Source organism: the organism of the source record quoted next, unplaced genomic scaffold (assembly GCF_019419815.1).
Source record: "Pyrus x bretschneideri cultivar Hongxiangsu unplaced genomic scaffold, Pyrus_bretschneideri_v1 Contig25, whole genome shotgun sequence".
Lineage (NCBI taxonomy): Eukaryota > Viridiplantae > Streptophyta > Magnoliopsida > Rosales > Rosaceae > Pyrus > Pyrus x bretschneideri.
The window spans coordinates 5,582,918-5,602,538 of NW_025999557.1; the positions used below are offsets into that span (position 1 = coordinate 5,582,918).

Sequence of the window (19,621 nt, forward strand, 5' to 3'; positions counted from 1 at the left end):
AATGCCTCCACATTAAAATTTTGAATTTATTAATATGCACATTTTAGTTTTTCCAATTATAAATAAACCTTAATGAGAAAACAATATAAAAAAAATCAGTGACACATAAGAAAAATATGTACATAAGTGTAAATGACCGTACCTAAGTATATCATAATGAGTAAGTGTACCTAAATGATTGTATTGAAATATTATAATGAGTAAGTGTACCAAAATATTTATGCCGAACTATATTATAATGAATTTATGTACCTAAATGTTTATACCAAACTATATTTAGAACACAAAACCTATCAACCATCAACACACTTGTTTATCAACCAATTATTATAGGTTTTTTTCTCCAAAATAATCTTTGAGATTAGCATAATTCCTTACTTTTATCCCTAAGATTGAATCGATAGAAATGATCATTAAGTTTGTCTACCATTAATCATTTTGATCATTCCAAGAAAAATCTCTATTAAATAAAGACCAAAATAACAAAAATATCCTCAGTTTAATAAACAATGAGATAAAATAATTTGACAAAAATTGAAAATATTTTGTCATTTCTCCTTGTTTAACAAAGATTTTTCACGAGAAGATGAAAATGAATGATCATGGATAAAAATCTCTATTAATGCATTCAAGATATCAAAATCCGAAACTAGTGCAATCACAAGGCCAAATATGACAATATGAATCGTGTAAGATAGATATAAAGCATAAACTCTTTAAATTCCACGAAATTAAGTGACATTACGAACTCTTAACATTAATGTATCCAAGAAAGAAGTTCGGTAAACAGATAACCTAAAACAAAATTCCTCCGAGAACAGAAGACGATTCAAATGGCTCGTTAAAAGGGTAAAAGTTCTCTATTTCTTTTCTTCCTTTTCGGCCTCAGCTGCCTTCTTAAGCCTGGCACCAACATGGCGTTTGTTCATCCTCTCCACACGGAGTTTGTCATATGCCTTGAATGACTTCAACTCGTCAGTAACCTTCACAAGCTCAACCGTCGGCTTCTCACGTGCAATTGGAAGGTAGGGGCCATGGAGTTGGGTGGCATTGGCAATCTCCTCTGCAGGAGAATCGCCCGCCTGTAACAAAAAAATTTACACATGCAGATAAGATACCACACACAGAAAAATCAACTTTCTTGAAACTAATCTTCATCAAACACTTAGCATCACCTTGAACTGCTTAGCGCGTCTTGGGAAGACCACTAATTTGGCCTTGTATGTCTTCAGACGCTGTACATTAGCTTGAAGTCCCTCAAGGGAACGATTCTTCCTGCGATGGTCAACTGCAATTCCAATGGTTGGTGCGAGCTTCTTTGGAATGCCAGCCGACTGGTAAGCAGTCAAGGTAAACAGCTTGTTAAAATCATCGTAAAAAAGTGTCTTGAAATCTTTAGCAAAATCAAACAAACCAAAGTTGAATTACGGATACCAATTTTCAGACCATATTTATAGTATGCATTCTTGAATAAACCAATGAAACTGGAAATGTTTAAAAAGTGAAAACACTCAGTATTTATTCTAAGAAGTATTTAACTTCAAAACTAATGTAAGAAAAGTGATCTCCACACACCTTCTCCTCTTCCTACACACGCCTATCAATTTCTAGCTGTTGGATTGAATAAACCAAAGAAAATCAATGCTTTCAATCTCTAGCTGTTGGATTGAATAAACCAAAGAAAATCAATGGACAGAAATGAGCAGGGGGGCATAGAACGATAAAAAGGGTGTGTGTAAATCATTTTCTCTAATGTAGTACAATCCAGATATGTTCAAACTTCCGGTTTTTCTTAATCGACAATGGGAAGATACATGAAAACAAAACGAAGCAGTTCCCAATAAAACATAACACCATAAGCACCATATCAGCAACCCATAAGAAACAACACTAATTCCGAAAAGTTATAAAATTGTCGTAAATCGACCCAACTGACCTTCAACTCTTCCAGAGTAAATCCCCTGCCAGCCCTCACTTTCATGTTGTACTTCAACGTCTGTCCATGAACAATGGGACGGAGTGGGCCGGTGGTCGGCCGAGGGAAGATTTTCACAGCCTTCTTCTGCCGAGCTGTGGACATTTCACAACAGTCGGGAGTCATATTACAAATTACACCTCACAAATCTCAGTAAACCCTACTTGAAAGAAATATAGTAACTCACCAGTTCTTCTGCGGGTCTTCCTGGCAGGCTGGTTAAACCAGGTCTTGACATAGTTCTGCCAATGCTTCCTGAAGTGAGAGCTCGGGATAACGTTGTTGTGCTTCACCATGGCTCACCTATAACGCAATCGATACAAAACAAAAATTATGGAAAATACACAGGATTGCAGGAACGATAAACCCTAGAGATCTAAATATGTGCAGATTAAAACACTTGGATCTTCGTTTGGAGATTTCTACAGAAAGATAGATAGGGAAAGAGAAATGAGAGGGAGAACCTGATGAAATCGCCGGATGTTCTTCTTTCTCGCTCTCCCGCGGCAGTAGGAAGGGATGGCATGCTAGGGTTTTTGGATTTTATAAAGACGGCATTGAGTCTTTTCGGGTCATGGGCCAGGCTTCGATTCTCACGACAGTTTACAATAGCAATTGATTAAGGCCCATGAAGGCCCAATACATGTAGATGGTGACTTTGGATTGCCAAAAACTATTATAGATGAACATATGTACGACGATTAACCAAGATCACATGGATTACTTAATATGATTAAAAAGAATTCAACGTTTCGCTAAAAATGTATGTTGATACAATTGTTTATGCTTACGTCACTCGCTACGCTTCAACACACATGTGAACCTATTGGGTAGACTTGTAAACGCGTCGGGTTTATCGGATTTGGGTCGGGTTCAATCCGACCCGTTAAGCTAACGGGTCATCCGAACCCAACCCATTAATCTAATAAGTCACCTGTTTCACCCGTTAACATTTTTTTTTTTTTCATAGAGTTTATTTTTTGTTGTTAAGACTTTACTGAAATTACTCAAACATCCTTAACTAAAGGGTTGACCCAAATTGACCCGTTATTTAATTGGTTGTTAACGAGTTCACCCGTTAGCGATCCGACTCGTTAAACATTCATCCAAATACTAATATTAGCATGTCTGATCGGGTCCAAAATGTCAAATCTACTGTTGGGTTCTTACTAGAAAATGAAAAATACATGGGCCGAGCATGGGCCCAGATGTGAACCTAAAAAAGGAGCCTAGTTGAGTCTGCAAAGGCTCACTTTCTTTAGGTTGGGTCAATTTTTCATTTTCTTCTTCATTTTTTATTTTTATTTGTATTTTAATCAGAGGCAGAGCAATAGGTTTGCGCGGCCCTCACTGGTCACCGACTTACCGTCACTAACGCAAATAAGCTGCAAATTCGCCGCCCGAAACCGCGCCTTCCCTTCTTCACACATACGACATGGCGCAGACGAAGCGAAAATCCATAGACGGCGGCGGCGGAGACAAGGCAAAGGGAAAGAGAGGCAAGCCCGGCGGCAAGAAGCAGAAGAAAGGCGCCGACGCAAGAGAGAGAAAAGGCCCTCGTTTGCCCAACGTTCTCCGAAAGGAGGTCGAACGCTTAAACCCTATCGAAGATGAAGATATTGATTCCGATGAGGCGGAGGTTTATGGCCGGGACTTTTACGAGTACGAAGAGGAGCTGCCTGAGGAGGAGAAAAGGAAGAACCGCCGATTCGACCCGGTCGAGAACCTCGAGTATCAGCTTCCTGATGAATTTGAGGTTCGCTACTATCGGATTACAATGTCTCTTGTCGTGTATGTTTTTGTAATATTTTGCTTTGTAGTGATTGTTCTTAATTTGCATAGTAGCATGAATTTGTGCTATTTATTCTTGAATTTCTGTTATCAATACTAACCATATTTATCGTAGGACGAAATGTGTTCTTCGACGATGAGGATATATCTTACTTTGCAGAGCTTGTTCTTATGTTGTATAATAGCATGAATTTGAGCTCGGTTTTCTTGAATTTCTGTCATTGATACTATCTGTATTGATTGTAGGATGAAAATGTGTCATCTGAGGATGATGACAATGACATGGGGGAGGCTGGAGAGGGTGGGGGTGAAGGTGATGATGATGATGATGATGATGGAAGGCAAGGAAGCACACGAATCCCGGCTTTTGAAGGTAAGACAATGCTTATACTTTAGAGCCAAATTTACTTTGTGTTTATCTTTAGAACTAAATTGATGCAATTTCGAAGATGGGATTTGTTTAAAATCACTGATTATGCGTTCAGAGTTAACTGTCCATGACTTGAGGATATTTGTTAATGACTTGACTGCCTGTGAATATAATGTCTTTGTCAGGGAAGAAGAAGAGGAATACCAATGTTGTTGTATCAGAGGCATATCCCGAGTCTGAGTATAACCCTACACGTGATACTTTGGATGGTGAAGGGCCTGTTAGCATTGAAGACCTTCTGAACCCTCTCCATGGAAAATCTGGTTATAGCAAACTGAGAAAGAGAATACATCATCTTGAAAAGAAATCCGTTCCTACTCCAGCTCCACTTCCAAAAGCAGATCAAGAGAAATTGGAGAGGATGGCAGCATATGAAAAATCAACGGAAGAACTACGAAAGTGGGAACCAATCATTAAGAGGAACAGGGAGGCGCCTACCATATATTTTGATGATGATATGGATTTACGATCTTCAACGACATCTGATTTCAAACCTAGAACTGAATTTGAAAAGAAAATTGCGTCATTAGTTTATGATGACCAGGTTAAAGATGCTCACCTAAAAGACGGTTCAAGGCTTCTTGAATTAAATAAGGTATGTATCTCACAGGCTAGTACACTTAAGGAATTTATTGTCTTATAAGATAATTTTCGGAAACTTAGTGTCATCTGTTGCTAATTCATCTGGCAAATGTCGACGTGACACTAAAAGTTCTTTGAGATGATTGAAATGAGATTGTGATAGTTGATAAAACCTTCATGTTAACTTGATCGGTAACGAAGTTGCACCTTGATCATCCTTGATTATTACAACGATCGTTGTTACTTTACTTTTTCAGCCTTTTGTATCCTCTGTTTGGTTGTCAATAATCTCTCATGTTTCTGTGCCTATTTATTCTTTTTGGTCTTTTTCTGTCTATATTGAAAATAAACTACTTTATCATTTTCTTGTTCTTGTTTGCTTCCCAGGTATCCGCTGAAGATGAAAGAGACCGCCATAATCGAATGGCCAAAATGCGCAGCCTTCTCTTTCGTCATGAAATGAAGTCAAAACACATAAAAAAGATCAAATCCAAAACTTATCATCGTTTGTTGAAGAAAGATAGATTGAAAGCAACATCTGCACAAAGTCAAATGGATCCAGACGCTGCTAAAGAACTTGCAATGAAGCAAGAGTATGAACGAGCAAAGGTGATTGCTTTTTCCCCGTGTATAGGTTGTAGATTATTTGTATTGTTTAATGAATTACTTCCTCAAGAAACATTCTTGATTATAGAAGCAACAAGACATGGTTAACTTTTTGGCCCTTGTCAACTTGATCCAGGAAAGAATGACTCTGAGGCACAAAGGTAGCTCCAAGTGGACAAAGCGCATCAAAGAGCGTGGTATAGATGTCCAAGATGAAGGTACTCGGGCTGCTATAGCTGAACAGCAGCACCTGCATGCTCAGCTGACAAGAAAAATGAATTCTATGAAAGACGGTAGTAGCAGCAGCAGTGATGACAGTAGTGACGAGGATGATATAGATGTATATTCACCTGGTTCAGACCATGCTAGGGCAGCGAAGCTGTTAGAAAAAGCAAAGGAGAAGACACGTAATGTGCTGATAGATGATGCTGAAGTGCCTAACTCAGGAGTGCTTTCATTACCTTTTATGGTAAAGCTTTGCTTTTTCTTGCTAGTTTCGAAATATTAAAAGATCTAGTAGCAATGTACAACTACCACAGAACAAAGGGGCTGTTAGTCGGTTGCTTTTATATTTGTAAGTTAAATTTTCTTCCTGGTTTGTTTTGGCATAGGTGCGTGGATTGAAAAAAAAGAATGAGGCAGCTGCTGAAGAAGCTAAACTTGCTCTTCAAGAGTATGAATCATGGTCAAACCCATTGGAGGATTCAAGTGGGGCAGATAATCTGAAAGTGGGCCCTCCAAGTGGTAGAATGGTCTTCAATGGATCTAAAAATAAGGCTCCAGAATCAAGTAATAAGACCAAAGCAGACAATAAAATGAGATCAGATAATTATTATGCTAATAGTGATAGTGAAGATGACTTGGAGCCCGAAGAAAATGTTGATGTTGAGAAAGACAGAAGTAGTGATTTGTACAAGGATGTCAACATTAGTGCTGCGCTACTTCATGAAGATTCTCAAAATCACAACGATTCTCTTTTCAAGGTAAAGCGGTTTCTTAATTTTTCCTGTACTTCTTGAACACCTCTCTTTTGATCCATGAGCATGAAATTTTCTATTTCGTGGTGTTACAGAACTTCGGTGATATTGTTCAAGCCCCAGGTCCGAAGACAACACATGAGGTTTCTATTTTTGCTTCAGGCTCGTGGAAAAAGGTTAGTTTTTGTCTTTCATTGATGAATATGCCCGTCCCCCTCTCTTTTTGGTAATTACTGGTATTTGTGTGATGTGTGCAGATAAAAAGTGGCAATAGAGTGGATGCAAATGGTAGAAAGTCTATTCGTCCCCTGGAATCAGTTGAGCGGAATCAAAATCTGCAAGTATGATTTCTTTACATAGAAAATTTGGATTTTCTACATTTATGGTTGATTGCCCTGCTTAACTCTTTAAACATGTTTCCATTACAGGAACGTGTGGAGGATTTGGATGAGGATAGTGATGCAAATAGCGAGGGGCAGATGGTAGATGGATTTCTTACTTCAGATCCAAAAGATGAATACCGCCTTCCTTCTCAAGCTGAGCTAATTCGTCAAGCCTTTGCAGCGGATGATGTAGAGGATGAATTTGAGAAGGAGAAACAGGAAGTTCTGAATGAGGAAAACCCTGAACCCGAAAAGCCGACTTTACTCCCTGGCTGGGGTCAGTGGACTCATGTACAGAAAAAGAAAGGCTTACCTTCTTGGATGCAAAAAGAACACGAAGATGCCAAGAAGAAGAGAGAAGAAACCCTTAAAAAGAGGAAGGATGCACATCTTAAACGTGTTATTATCTCGGAAAAGTTGGATAAAAAGGTTATGCGTTTTTCCTAGTAGCATTCACTTTTCATTAAATTGGTGATATCCCATACAAATTAATGTTTGAATTCACATGGAAACATTGAATGATAGGAATTAGTAGACAGAGCAGTGGTTAATGGTCAAGTGTCTGGGATTCTGCTTGTATTTGGTGCTTAACTGGTCCTTTGTGTTTGAATTTGACAGGCGGAGAAACTTTTCACAAAAACATTACCTTACCCTTTCACATCCAAAGAAGTTTTTGAACAGAGCATTCGCATGCCCCTGGGTCCTGAATTCAACCCTGCAAGTGCTGTTGGAGCTCTTAATCGGCCTGAAGTAAGTGCCTTGTTACAATTCTACCAGAGATTGACTATTATTGTAGTGAATTATTACTCTTTTACATCTATTACTTTGCCATACGGATATGCTTGAGTTTGCATCCATTGATGAATTCTTCAATACCACATTTGATCCGTCTTTTGTTTCCCTAAGCCGGATGTTGGATGCTATGGCGCTTCTCATTCCTCACCTTAAATGCAATTGTGTGCAGGTGATGAAGAGACCCGGTGTAATTATAAGACCGGTCGAGTTTGAGGAGGTGAATCCTCAAGGAAAAGTAGAGGATCACAAACAGAGTGGAAAGAAACAGAAAAAGAAGAATAAGAGTAACAAGAGTAAAAGCGGTAGCGACAAAATTGTGACAAAGGTGAAGACTAAGCTCAAGAGTTGATTAATGCAAAACTGTTTTCGGGTAATTTTTTTCCAGTTCCATTCTTTCCATGGCGTAAGCGTCATCAATTTTCTACGTTTTGGAAGATGAACTAGTGAGAAGAGAAGACAGATCGAGCTGGGATACTTAATCTGTACGTGCTGGTTGAAATTCAATTGCCATAATTTTTGTATCTTTTATTCTTTTCTCTTCTCCTGTGTTGCATGCAGTAGTTTGGTAGAAACTGTATCAGCTATATATTAAAGCTATTTAACATTTTAGGAAAACCTAATTTGAATTTTACTGCTGTAGTATACATGCTGTGTTATTGTATTTGTGTTTTCATTTTTCACAAGTTCTTGGAACTAAATTTACTGAAGAGGATGTCATTTTACCATTGTCCTTTTCCTTCTTATTTTAACTGACTTGTTCATGTTTAAGTTCAAACATGTTTTAGGGCGTTTAAAAGTGTTTTTAAATTGATTGAAAGCGAACTCTTTTTGAGTTTCAAAAGCTCTAGTAGGAAGCACTTCAAGTACTTTTTTAGATGCACTTGTGTTTTTACAAATGATTAGTTTCAAAAAAAGTTTTTATCAAAAGAACTTTCAGTCATTTTAAGAACACTTTCAAACGATCCATTTGTCATCGTAGCTTGCTAACCATGTTCGAACAAGGTGCCCTACTGGCTCAAGTGTTACTGCAAGAGGAAATAATGAATTCGCCACTTCACTTATCTTTTGTCATATAACAATCATTTAACTCTTAACATATTTTTAACTTCTTGTGTACGCCTTTTATTAATTCATTTTGCTTGAATTCAAATTTCAAGTAAACGGTTGGTTAGAGAAGTGTGTTTCTTTCGCCAAATTTAAATCGTAGAAAATATTACTTGTGTAAATATAAATATAAAAGAAGTATAGTTAAATTCTGAATTAAAAAAAAATTAATAAAAAAGGTTTGAAAATTTTGAGTTTTAACAATAAAGAAAAAATAAAAGGTAAAATGAATAGTATCATCTTCAAGTGAACAATACCGGTAGTTTTTCGTTAAAATACCTAAAAAAAACCGCTTAAAATCTTGAAAGTCCAAAAGCCCACCCCGGTGTTTTCCTTCAAGTAAAATACGGCCAGTTTCCCAAAAGCCCGCCAAACTACCGAGCCGAACGGCGCCGTTTTATGCGTCTCCATCTTCCCGCCGCCCAGCGTTCGAGTCCAACCAATCTCTCAATTCTAATTCACAGAGGAAGAAGAAGCAACAATGCTGCTCGGCTACACCGGCGATCTGATACTTACACGTTAGCAAGGACTTCAATTTTTGTTAGTACTGCCTCAAAAAGAAACGAAGTTTGGAACTTTGATACTTACACGTTGCATTGTCTTACCTTTTCTTTTTGTAGGATATGCTGCCCGAGTATATCCATATGCGTGCTGCAGAATCAATTTTATTTTCTGGAAAGGCTATCAGGGTGCTTCGCAATCCGAGTCATGCCTTTCGGCTCCAGGACATTGTATATCCTCAACAGGTCCCTAGAGGCTCTCTGAAAGTTCAAGTATTTTCAGGAAAATCTCCTTTCCTCAAAGACCCTTTTGCGGATAAAGAATTGATTGGAGAAGAATTGCTTCCACAGTATGAGGCTGGTAAGATTGAAACTATGCTTCTGGAACTAAAGGTTTTCTTTTAACACTATTATCACTTTGTATTCTTGCTAACTCTATCATGTCACCGCTTACGTGAAAGATGGTGTATAAGATGTATCTTGACAATCTTTATATTTGTGTCCTTATGTAAGCGATATCTCTTACTACAAACTTCAATTATGGGTAAATTTATTTGTTCATTATGTGCAGGAATCATCTGAGTTTCACAAAAGATCTTTTGAATGTGCTGTCGATTCAATTAGGGCTGTTGCTGCCAGTCGTCTTTGGCAGGTGCTGAATGTGAACAATTTGGTCCCGCCATGTTCTATAACAAAAAATTTAATGTGTTCCTTCAATTTCTGCAGCTTGTGGTTGTACACGCTGACTTAAATGGCCATCTGAAGGCACTAAAAGACTATTTTCTTTTAGCAAAAGGAGATTTCTTTCAGGTAAAGATGGAATATATCTAAAGACTGCTGACTTCTATGTTTTAGGTACAGACAGTCCAAATTTTGTTTTGGCAGGGGTGATGGTGTATTCCTTCCCTGAACGTATAAATGAAACTGGAAATTGCTATTTCTCTTAGTTCTTATGAACACCTATAGTGTATCCTAATTAGACATGATTTATTATGGTAGTGCTTTCTTGAAGAGAGTCGCCAGTTGATGCGCCTACCTCCTCGCCAGTCAACTGCAGAGGCTGACCTTATGGTCCCATTTGAGCTGGTAAGATTATTTTGAAATTGTGAGGTATTAATTGCGTTGATATGGCTCATTTTTCAAATGAATTCTAGTGGTTGGCATCTGACACACCCCGATCGAGATCAGGGCATGTTGGCCGTCACGAGCATGGATATGTACTTTGTTTCTTCGATCTGTGAAGTTTTCATGGGTTTTGGGTGGCGTTTCAGGAAGCTTTGGGTACGAGACTACTTTATAGTACGGCGTATCATCCTCAGATGGACGGACAGTCAGAGAGAACTATTCAGACTTTGGAGGATATGTTGCGAGCTTCGGTGCTATAGTTTGGTGATCCTTAAATGTATATTCCCATCCTTACCTAGCACGAGGCCTTTTGGGAGCTCACTGGCTTCGGGTTCCGTAGGAACTCCGAAGTTAAGCGAGAAGGGGGTTAGAGCAATCCCATGATGGGTGACCCACTGGGAAGTTGCTCGTGAGTTCCCAAAAACAAAACCGTGAGGGAATGGTAAGCCCAAAGCGGACAATATCGTGCTACGGTGGTGGAGTGGGCCCGGGAAGTGATCCGCCCCGGGCCGGGATGTGACAGCATCAACTTATTTTGCAATACTTCCAAAGCAGGCTGCAATTAAGACTATAGGTGAGTAAGACAGGTATTTCTCAAGAGTATCCTTAAGGTTAGAGTCTGTATTTGATTGTTCCTAACTTCCTAGTGTCTAAATTGTATAAATTTCGACCATATAGCCATTTTGTTACCGGTCATTTGACTATGAGGTTTCATAAAAAGTGTTTATTCAGTTATCTGTCTGTATCTGCTAGGATGCCTTCATTTGGAATGACAGTAAAATCCTCCAAAGGAGATTTACAAAAGGCAGATGGGAAATCTGGCCCAAGTGCTTCCTCAGAAGTATCTCTTGACTGTTGGGATGGAATTGCTCTTGAATACTCTGTTGATTGGCCCTTACAGTTGTTCTTTACTCCAGAGGTGCTCTCTAAGTAAGACTCTACTGTTACTGCTACATACGGATGCCATTATTTCTTTCATATTTCCTTTAGTTTCAATAAAGTTGGGAAACAGTCCTTAAAATTTTGTAATGGTTTTTCTATTCGCTGAAATATTTGATTATTATCTGAACTATTGAACTTCTTATATGCACATGCATGCTAACAGAAAATGTGCACCAGGTACTGCAGGGTCTTCCAGTATCTACTGCGGCTCAATCGTACACAAATGGAACTGGAGAAATCGTGGGCCTCTGTGATGCAACAAGATCACACAGATTTTGCCAAGCATCAGAATGATTATGAAAAGTGTTCAGTATTTCAGCGGCGAAGGCAGAGATCTAGACCAATGTGGCATATTAGAGAGCATATGGCTTTCTTGATTAGAAATCTTCAATTTTATATACAGGTTAGGGTTTATTTCATTTAACTTTCACTTCCGGATACTCATAATTGTCAGAGTTTCGTTGTGCATAAACTATGCAGAAGAAAAGCGCTCTGTACTTTCTCACTCTTATTATTCTTATCATACATGTTAACTGATGGAGAAAACCAAGCAGTATAGAACAAAATCGGCACATAACCTAAAGTACTTTCTATTTCAGGTGGATATGATAGAATCCCAATGGAACGCTTTGCAAGCTCATATCCAAGATTCTCATGACTTTACTGGACTTGTGGCGGTCCATCAGGAGTAAGTCGAATAAATTATTTCTTCTTTCTCTGTTTGATTTCCCAAGTCATACTATGTCCATGATTTATATTACAGTATAATGCTCATTGAATTCTAAAACTTCCTACAGGTATTTATCAGCTTTAATTTCACAATCTTTCTTAGACATTGGCTCTTTATCGAGGATCCTGGACAGCATAATGAAACTTTGCCTTCAGTTCTGCTGGAACATCGAGAACCAAGAAAGCAGTGCAAATACATCTGAATTGGAACACATTATCGAGGTTTGAGGAAATATTCTCTTGAAATATTGTGAAGAATAATTTCCACATATTGCTGCAACTATCCTGGGAATTGACTAATCCCTGCATAATTTGATAGTTGGGTTACAAGTTACGCTTTCACTAGACTTCGTTGTGTGTTAAGGACATGGGTTTGTGATTATTACTTGTTGACTTCATATTCAAACTGTTTTCTTTTACATTGTTCAGGTATTTAACAACAAATCAAACTCCCTATACACGATATTGCACAGTAGTAGGCTTGTTGGGAGCCAGCGAGCCCCATTTCTAAGGCGGTTTCTTATGCGTCTCAACTTCAACTCCTTCTTTGAGGCAATCAATCCCATATAGCAACGCTCATCACAGATTCTTCAATTTTTGCACCACAGTTTCCTAACCATTCATTATTCCTATTTCTAACAGGCAACAGCGAGAGGCGTGCTGAATGTTGTCAGACCACAGCCTACACTTTCTGTTTTGAACCAACAATAGCATCTTTTCTACTCAACTGCTTCAAAGGTGCCTCCTGCTAGTTTCTGCAGTACGCCATGTGTGCACTGGAAGATTCATCTTTTCCTCTTAAGTTCAAGAGAGATTTTCACGCGGCAGCTTTCTGAGGTCCGACCATGCTCGTTGACTTGTGAGTGAGAGACCCATGCTCGTTGTCAATGTGTGTTCCAACTTCTCGACCCAAATCAAATGGCAATTAGGTTGGTAATTTTGATTGGTGGCTTGGAATCCTTGGCTCTTAGCAGCTTGCAGTTAAGATTGAGAGTCCGAAGTCGAGTTTTGGTTGCATGCGGTTTTTTCAGTTTTCAGTTGTATACTTCAGAATCGTTGTATATAAATGTGTGAACAACTTGTTGGATAATGAATTTATCATGTTGTAAACAAGTTTGTAACCGGTTCAATTTGTGTATATTCCCCGAACTTCTTTTGTAGACGGAATTAAGGAATCAACTCCAGCTTCCATTGAGTACGTCATGTATAAGACTTCGTTTTACGCGTGTAACAAATAAATCAAGTTTATTAACATACAAAAAAAAAAAATTATACAAGGCAAGAGAAAGATCAACCAAAATTTGAGTACAAATTATTTACAATGTGGCGTGGTTAAAGCAAGACCATAAAATAAGAAGCAAAATCTGTCATCTCAGGCCCGTAGCCTAAATACCTAGTTGTGTTAGAGCTCTTCGAAACCTTCCTCGTCCCCTTCTTCCTCGGTTCTCAAGAATTCCTTCCTCCAAGTTTCATCTGTCAACAATAAAATTTCAGCGTCTGACAGACAAATGGTACAGATTCTAATTAGTAACTTATGAGGAAATGCAGGGAAAAAACCTACAAAGTCCGAATATGAAGAGAGGACGAATTGAGTAGCATGTTACCTGATCATCAGAAAACCGAAGTTGTTCTGCAGAAAATAGTATATTCTTATACCTTCCCGGTGCTAATTCCTTGCCTAAACTCCTTGCAACTTCATCAAAACAAATCATGTCCACCCGAAACCCATTGTTCATGAATAGTTTCTCCAACCATGTCCTTGCACTAGTCTGTCGATGAGAAAAGGAAACAGGTGATGTCTTTCTTTATTGACAGAGAAGCAATTGCGATATTGAGTCGCACTTGATATAATCAAACTGACCTTGGTCCCTATTTCAGTTTCTGCCAACCAAGCAGGTAATTCTCCCAAGAAAAAACATCCGTTCATCGCCAAACCACTTACAGTGAGCAAAATATCTTCAAAATTTGCTAATGTCATCAAAGGAAGCCCCTGCAATAACACAGCAACATGATTTTCCTACTTACTAAAACACTAACCATTATAGCTACACATGAGAATATAACTAACGAATGATTAGCAGATACATACCTGCATGGCCCAAATGCTAGGTTGATTGTCATTAAACCCTTTAGCACACAGACTTTTCTGTATGTCGGAGGATTCCAAAGGAACATGAAGGGATAAGCAGCTTCTAGGAATCTTAGCCCCAACACCTGAGGGATTAAAGATAGCATTATAAGAACTTTCTGCATTGCCTACTTAATAAAAATAAGCTGATAATGCATAATAAAACAAATCCCGAAAAGTTTGAACTTACTGAGGATTTAGAATGGCACAAAATCTGTACCAACAAAATAATCGATTCCCACGATATGAGAGTAAATTCTTAAGATGTGCAATAACGAAAGAACTTGGGATAATGTCACAACAAAAATTCCCTACTTCAACTAGGCTGCAAATCTTTAACTACTCTTAATTGCGAACAGTTCATATTGTAAGTTTGCAATCACCTTGAAGCTTCTCGGCTGCTCTTTTGAACACCAGTTCCGGAGAAACATTGAATATAATGGTTGAAGTTGGCCAACTAAGCCTATATGGGCGGGTATCCATTCCATCGGTTAGCAAAACAACCTGCACTCCCAAGAAGAATACATTGAAACAAAGGAGTGATAAGGAACAAGTCCATGAAGTTTAACCGATCTCCACTTAAACAATAAAAAAGACACTCAAGGAGCCCTTCCTTCTTTCTACAAGATGCATTTCGACACATATGCAGAAATAACTCATCAAAATCACAAACGTCGAATTGTGATTGGAAGGCATTGTCAGGTAGGAATTGCTACTTCAAGAAAAGGCTTAACTACCTGCTTTAATCTATCAATATGGTTTAGATGCATTTCGACACATATGCAGAAATAACTCATCAAAAATACAAACGTCGAATTGTGATTGGCAGGCAGTGTCAGGTAGGAATTGCTACTTCAAGAAAAAGACTAACTACCTGCTTTAATCCATCGATATGGTTTACTGTTCGAAGCAACTTGTCGTCCATGAATTTAGTAGCAACGCAATAATGATGTGAGCATTGCATCATGTCCATCTGAGCATTAGGAGGAACAAAGCAACCAGCATACGGATCAACAAACAGAGGCTCTGCACACGAAATTATTAATCAAAAACTTATAAATTTGACAAATTTAAATAAAAATTTCATCTTTCGAAATTCTGCGCGTCACTGAACACGAATCATCCAACTGTTTGACGAAATGACCCAATGAAAAAACAAAATGGCAAATACGAAATTCTTTGGGATATGGGTTTACTTGGTCGATGGGTCTCCCGGAAACGAAGAGAAGCCGAATCAATGGCAGATTGAAGTAATGGGTCGTTTTCCTCGACGATTTTGGCTCGCAACTTCAACCCGCCATTTCTATCCCCCCTTCTTGAAGTGGTGTAGAGGACCGATCGGCGCAAGATAGCAGCAGCCGGGGCATGTGCAACGCCCGCTAAACAGTCCATACAATTCAGATTAGTCTTCAGCTGCAACGCCCTACAAAGCACGAAAGAATGGGAGCGACCATCGATCGAACGATGAGCTCAGTATTGAGTGGCAGTCGTAATCACCCCTCTTAGTCTGCGCATGAAGCGCGATGCGTGCCAACGACCAGACCTTCGGTCAGCAAACCCCAAAACGACACGGCGTTAACTGCCATAAACGATTTTTGGGATAATTAGAGTATAGGTCCTTCAAGTTTGGCTGAATTGCCAATTGAGGGGCTAAAGGGTCATATGCCAAATATAACCCTTTGATAGAAAATCATCTCCAAACGAGGGGGCCATAGTCAAAACATAATTTATTATTTTAATTGAATTAATATAGTTATTTTAATTGAAGGGTCTAACGTCAAATAACCTTTGGCATTCAAATGGGCTGAGCTGGAGGGTTGGTAAAATGTCAAACTTGACATTATGGCGCTGGAGGGCTAGCTGGAAATGGCTAACCCGCATGCCTGATTTGGGGTTTTGGCCTGGTGGGGCCCACAAGCCCTTTGGCCTAGCCCTTGGTTGGAGACAATTTTTGTGTCATTCCGAACTATTTTTAGCCCTATGACCCTTTGATCAGGTCTGTTGGAGATGACCTTATGGTCTTTTTGATAATTCCGTTAGAACTTTCGTCGCTTATTGTTTCTTTGAAACCTCTTATTGTTGAGCCCAAAATAATGTATGGGGGTGAGCGAGCACTTTGAAACAAAAACAAAAAAAAAAAAAAAAGATTGATGCACCCTAACACTTTGGGACTCTTGATCCAGAATCCCAAATCTTGTGTGGATCGATCAATGAATCCATTTTTTCACTCTATAAACATGGTAAATTAATTTAACTAAATTGTATATAATAGCCTTTGAAGTGGTGAAAAACGTTTCAAAAGACTAAATTCAATAAGCTACGACAATGGTGTTTTATAAATATTCCAATTGAGTATATATTTGTATAGTTGAACGTTAAGTTAGTGTAGATCGATTTTTTTAACTCCACAAACACGCATTAAGGGCGAATAGTTATAAATGATTTGACATATGGACAACAGTATGTAAAACACAGGTTTTTAAATGTAATTTTCAGCAAACGAAACATAAGTTTCTGAATATATCTTTCTTATCAATCCTAAGTAAAAAAGTAGAAACCTACACAAGAATGATAAATCTAAAAACCCCTTTTCAACTAAAGATTTTTCAATACGACCGGCACATGAGATGGTACTGTAGACATCGAAATTTCAGTAAAAACAAATGCTCACCAACGCATTAAAGTTTTGACGTGTCAAGGCATACATGACATACGCCACGTGTTGTACAAATTGTACACATGGCATATGACTCAACAAAATAGGAAGAAATACCCTTGGATGATTAAACAAGTTTTTTCTTCTCAATTTGGGCAATGACAAGGTAAGCACATTTCAATCCATTGAGGATCAAAACAAGTTTTTTCTTCTCATGTTGGGCAATGACAAGGCAAGCACACTTCAATCCATTACGGATCAAAGTAAGTTTTTCTCATTTGGGCAATGACAAAGCATACACATTTCAAGTTTAAAATGGTGTTAAGTGGGAAATTAGGCCATAAGTTAGACCACTTCAAGTTTAAAATGGTATTAAGTGGGAAATTAGGCCATAAGTTACACCACTTCAATTTCAATATTGCATTAAGTGGGAAAATTAGGCAATGGTGCTTGGAAAGGAAAAAAAATATTTTGTGGTGGTGATTCATTCTCAAAGCCTATAAATAGGCTTCTCCATCAAGGTATCAAGCATCAAGGAATTCACAAATACATTTCTCTACTCCCAAATTGGAAGAGAATTCCCCAAATCCTTGAAGCTTTGAAACTCCAAAGCTCTCGAGCATCCAAATTCCCAAGAATTCCGAAGGATCAAGAAAGCACTCTTCGTTCTTCGTCAAATCCTCCTTCAAGATCAAGCCCCAACGGCCCTTGAAGAACTTCCACCAACTCAAGATCAAGCCCCGACGGCCCTTGAAGAAAGTGTTCATTGTTCATCAACTGTTCATCCTAAGATCAAGCCCTAACGGCCCTTTGGATCAACAACCTCAACAAATCCACACATCCAATCGTTCTTCAAGATTAAGCTCAAAAGCCCTTGAAGATCCGCTCATCCATCAACCTTCAAGATCAAGCCCAAAAGCCCTTGAAGAAATCCACACAACCATTATTCAAGATCAAGCCCCGACGGCCCTTGAAGAAAGTGTTCATCCGTTCATCAACTGTTCATCCTTAGATCAAGCCCCGAAGGCCCTTTTGGATCAACAACTCATCCACAAACCTACACCCTACGAAGATAGAATCAGAGGACCAAATTTGAGAGAGATCGTAACCCCAAAATCATAAACACAAAAATATTATTTTGTACACGTTATTCTTGTTTCTTGTTTCAAGGAAACTTTCGTGTTCACAAATTTGGCACGCCCGGTGGGATCATCTCTACCTCTCATCTCTGTCTCCGTTCAAGATATTTAAGCATAGTCCATGGCTTCAAACAAAGAACAAGTCATGACTATCGGCACTACCTCCATTGAAAAACAGTTGGTTCAGATGAAGGAAACAATTGCAAGGCTGCTAAAGACTGCAGAGGAGAAAAACTTGCAAACCGCCGGACTCATCAACCGTCTGGAGGCGCAACATGGCGTCAAAGTGAAACCAAGCTCTCTTCCAACTAAGAAGACCGAAGAAGGCTTTAACCCAAATGCCTACGAACTCATGTCAAAGGCTAGGCATGACTTTGCTTCCTCTTCAAATCTTGGAAAGAAGGTTTCAAACACCGTCAACGACAAAGATCGTGACCTCACCAAAAGCTCCTCGTTCGCACGAGCCTAAAAGGCGACAACCAACGTTCCTGGTCCGCATGAGCATAAAAGGCGACAACCAACGCTCCTCGTTCGCACGAGCCTAAAAGGCGACAACCAACGCTCCTGGTCCGCATGAGCATAAAAGGCAACAACCAAAGCTCCTCGTTCGCACGAGCCTAAAAGGCGACAACCAAAAGCTCATTGTCTGCACGAGTTGAAACTGCAAACGACACCACAAGCTCCTCGTTCGCACGAGCCTAAAAGGTGACACCAAACACTCCTTGCCTGCACGAGCTGAAACTGCAAACGGCACCAAACGCTCCTTGCCTGCACGAGCTGAAACTGCAAACGGCACCAAAACGCTCCTTGCCTGCACGAGCTGAAACTGCAAACGGCACCAAACGCTCCTTGCCTGCACGAGCTGAAACTGCAAATGGCACCAAAACGCTCATTGCCTGCACGAGCTGAAACTGCAAACGGCACCAAACGCTCCTGGCCCGCAAGAGCATAAACTGTGTACGGCAAAATCATCAAAAAAAAAAAAAAAAAATCATCACTCATTTGAACTACGTCATGACTTGATCCCTCCTCAACCAAGGGTACGTAGGCAACTTGAAACTTCAAAACTTCAAGTACAGTCACATCATCAAAAAATAAAAAATAAAAAATAAAAAAAAGAGGAAATAACACATCTTGGTGATGTATATGTTTTATCTGTATTTAGCACAATACACTAAATAAGTAAAGCATGTTCATTGATCTCCGAGAAATTACAAGTGCGTACAAAAAAAAAAAAAAAAAAAAAAAAAAAAAAAAGAGATGGAGCTTTCATAAAGGTTGTTCACGTGAAGCCCCACTACTTGGGAAAACTACAGAAGCGGGAGGCATCAAAGAAGAGGCCTCAATACTTGGTGGAACGCTAGATGAGCCAGGAAAAAGGTGCCTCTGGAAGAAAGCAGCAAGCCTTTGACGGTCACTTTGACGGTCACTTTGAATTCGACCACTGGATTCTTGCAGCTCATCAAGCTTCCTCTTCATGCCCGTCGAATAGTTATTTGCAAGCACATGCAAACTTCTATTCTCGTGCTTAAGCTGTTTGATCTCTTGCTTAAGAGTTTCCACCTCCGCCATCAATGATTCCACTTGGCGGGATCGAGCAAGTAGGCGTTGGCCCATGTTGGACACAGAGCCTGCGCACTGAACACTGAGAGTTAGGGACTCTTGAACGGCCAACTCATCGGACCGTTCTGAAAGCAGCCTACTATCTTTTGGAGTGAGGAAGTTCCTAGCTACTATCGTAGCTGTTGTTGCGTCCTTC

General features: G+C 39.2%; 4 protein-coding genes across 6 annotated transcripts; 2 read left to right on the plus strand and 2 right to left on the minus strand.

Moving 5' to 3' along the window:
* Positions 1–673: 673 nt before the first annotated feature.
* Positions 674–2,590, minus strand: LOC103940417 (60S ribosomal protein L13-1-like). The gene is made up of 5 exons (XM_009350533.3): positions 2,440–2,590; positions 2,163–2,278; positions 1,937–2,070; positions 1,176–1,334; positions 674–1,082 (listed from the first exon to the last, which is right to left on the minus strand). The coding sequence occupies exons 2-5, from the start codon at positions 2,269–2,271 to the stop codon at positions 861–863; spliced, it is 624 nt and encodes a 207-aa protein (XP_009348808.2). The 5' UTR covers positions 2,272–2,278; positions 2,440–2,590; the 3' UTR covers positions 674–860.
* Positions 2,591–3,271: 681 nt separating this feature from the next.
* LOC103940418 (uncharacterized protein C57A7.06) lies at positions 3,272–8,219 on the plus strand. Its single transcript, XM_048586813.1, has 11 exons — positions 3,272–3,731; positions 4,013–4,139; positions 4,322–4,791; positions 5,166–5,387; positions 5,521–5,853; positions 5,996–6,367; positions 6,457–6,537; positions 6,619–6,702; positions 6,790–7,173; positions 7,363–7,494; positions 7,709–8,219. Exons 1-11 carry the CDS (start codon positions 3,411–3,413, stop codon positions 7,886–7,888), a joined length of 2,706 nt encoding a protein of 901 aa, XP_048442770.1. The 5' UTR covers positions 3,272–3,410; the 3' UTR covers positions 7,889–8,219.
* A 965-nt stretch (positions 8,220–9,184) lies between these two features.
* LOC103940419 (gamma-tubulin complex component 4-like) lies at positions 9,185–12,821 on the plus strand. 2 transcript variants are annotated; one of them, XM_048586814.1, is made up of 8 exons: positions 9,185–9,504; positions 9,715–9,953; positions 10,143–10,229; positions 10,824–11,198; positions 11,388–11,613; positions 11,810–11,898; positions 12,008–12,161; positions 12,701–12,821. In XM_048586814.1, the coding sequence occupies exons 4-8, from the start codon at positions 10,972–10,974 to the stop codon at positions 12,773–12,775; spliced, it is 771 nt and encodes a 256-aa protein (XP_048442771.1). In that variant the 5' UTR covers positions 9,185–9,504; positions 9,715–9,953; positions 10,143–10,229; positions 10,824–10,971; the 3' UTR covers positions 12,776–12,821. The 2 variants fall into 2 exon arrangements, with proteins under 2 accessions (XP_048442771.1, XP_048442772.1); XM_048586815.1 differs by having other exon boundaries at positions 9,715–10,229; positions 11,397–11,613.
* A 335-nt stretch (positions 12,822–13,156) lies between these two features.
* LOC103940420 (O-methyltransferase 1, chloroplastic) lies at positions 13,157–15,623 on the minus strand. 2 transcript variants are annotated; one of them, XM_009350536.3, is made up of 7 exons: positions 15,264–15,623; positions 14,942–15,093; positions 14,451–14,571; positions 14,029–14,153; positions 13,801–13,929; positions 13,544–13,708; positions 13,157–13,436 (listed from the first exon to the last, which is right to left on the minus strand). In XM_009350536.3, the coding sequence occupies exons 1-7, from the start codon at positions 15,457–15,459 to the stop codon at positions 13,416–13,418; spliced, it is 909 nt and encodes a 302-aa protein (XP_009348811.2). In that variant the 5' UTR covers positions 15,460–15,623; the 3' UTR covers positions 13,157–13,415. The 2 variants fall into 2 exon arrangements, with proteins under 2 accessions (XP_009348811.2, XP_009348810.2); XM_009350535.3 differs by having other exon boundaries at positions 13,157–13,412; positions 15,264–15,621.
* Between the last annotated feature and the right edge of the window lie 3,998 nt (positions 15,624–19,621).

What these genes read in the sequence shown, in the direction of transcription:
- LOC103940417 (XM_009350533.3), bottom strand. Translation starts at nt 2,271, where the DNA reads ATGGTGAAGCACAACAACGTTATCCCGAGCTCTCACTTCAGGAAGCAT. An exon ending in GAAGACCCGCAGAAGAACTG is followed by an intron (nt 2,071 to 2,162) that starts GTGAGTTACTAT and finishes AAATGTCCACAG; the next exon opens with CTCGGCAGAAGAAGGCTGTG. An exon ending in TTACTCTGGAAGAGTTGAAG is followed by an intron (nt 1,335 to 1,936) that starts GTCAGTTGGGTC and finishes ACTGCTTACCAG; the next exon opens with TCGGCTGGCATTCCAAAGAA.
- LOC103940418 (XM_048586813.1), top strand. Translation starts at nt 3,411, where the DNA reads ATGGCGCAGACGAAGCGAAAATCCATAGACGGCGGCGGCGGAGACAAG. An exon ending in TGCTTTCATTACCTTTTATG is followed by an intron (nt 5,854 to 5,995) that starts GTAAAGCTTTGC and finishes GTTTTGGCATAG; the next exon opens with GTGCGTGGATTGAAAAAAAA. An exon ending in AGCGGAATCAAAATCTGCAA is followed by an intron (nt 6,703 to 6,789) that starts GTATGATTTCTT and finishes TTTCCATTACAG; the next exon opens with GAACGTGTGGAGGATTTGGA.
- LOC103940419 (XM_048586814.1), top strand. Translation starts at nt 10,972, where the DNA reads ATGAGGTTTCATAAAAAGTGTTTATTCAGTTATCTGTCTGTATCTGCT. An exon ending in ATCTTCAATTTTATATACAG is followed by an intron (nt 11,614 to 11,809) that starts GTTAGGGTTTAT and finishes TTTCTATTTCAG; the next exon opens with GTGGATATGATAGAATCCCA. An exon ending in AATTGGAACACATTATCGAG is followed by an intron (nt 12,162 to 12,700) that starts GTTTGAGGAAAT and finishes TAGTTTCTGCAG; the next exon opens with TACGCCATGTGTGCACTGGA.
- LOC103940420 (XM_009350535.3), bottom strand. Translation starts at nt 15,459, where the DNA reads ATGGACTGTTTAGCGGGCGTTGCACATGCCCCGGCTGCTGCTATCTTG. An exon ending in CCGGGAGACCCATCGACCAA is followed by an intron (nt 15,094 to 15,263) that starts GTAAACCCATAT and finishes TTTCGTGTGCAG; the next exon opens with AGCCTCTGTTTGTTGATCCG. An exon ending in CTAGCATTTGGGCCATGCAG is followed by an intron (nt 13,930 to 14,028) that starts GTATGTATCTGC and finishes GTGTTATTGCAG; the next exon opens with GGGCTTCCTTTGATGACATT.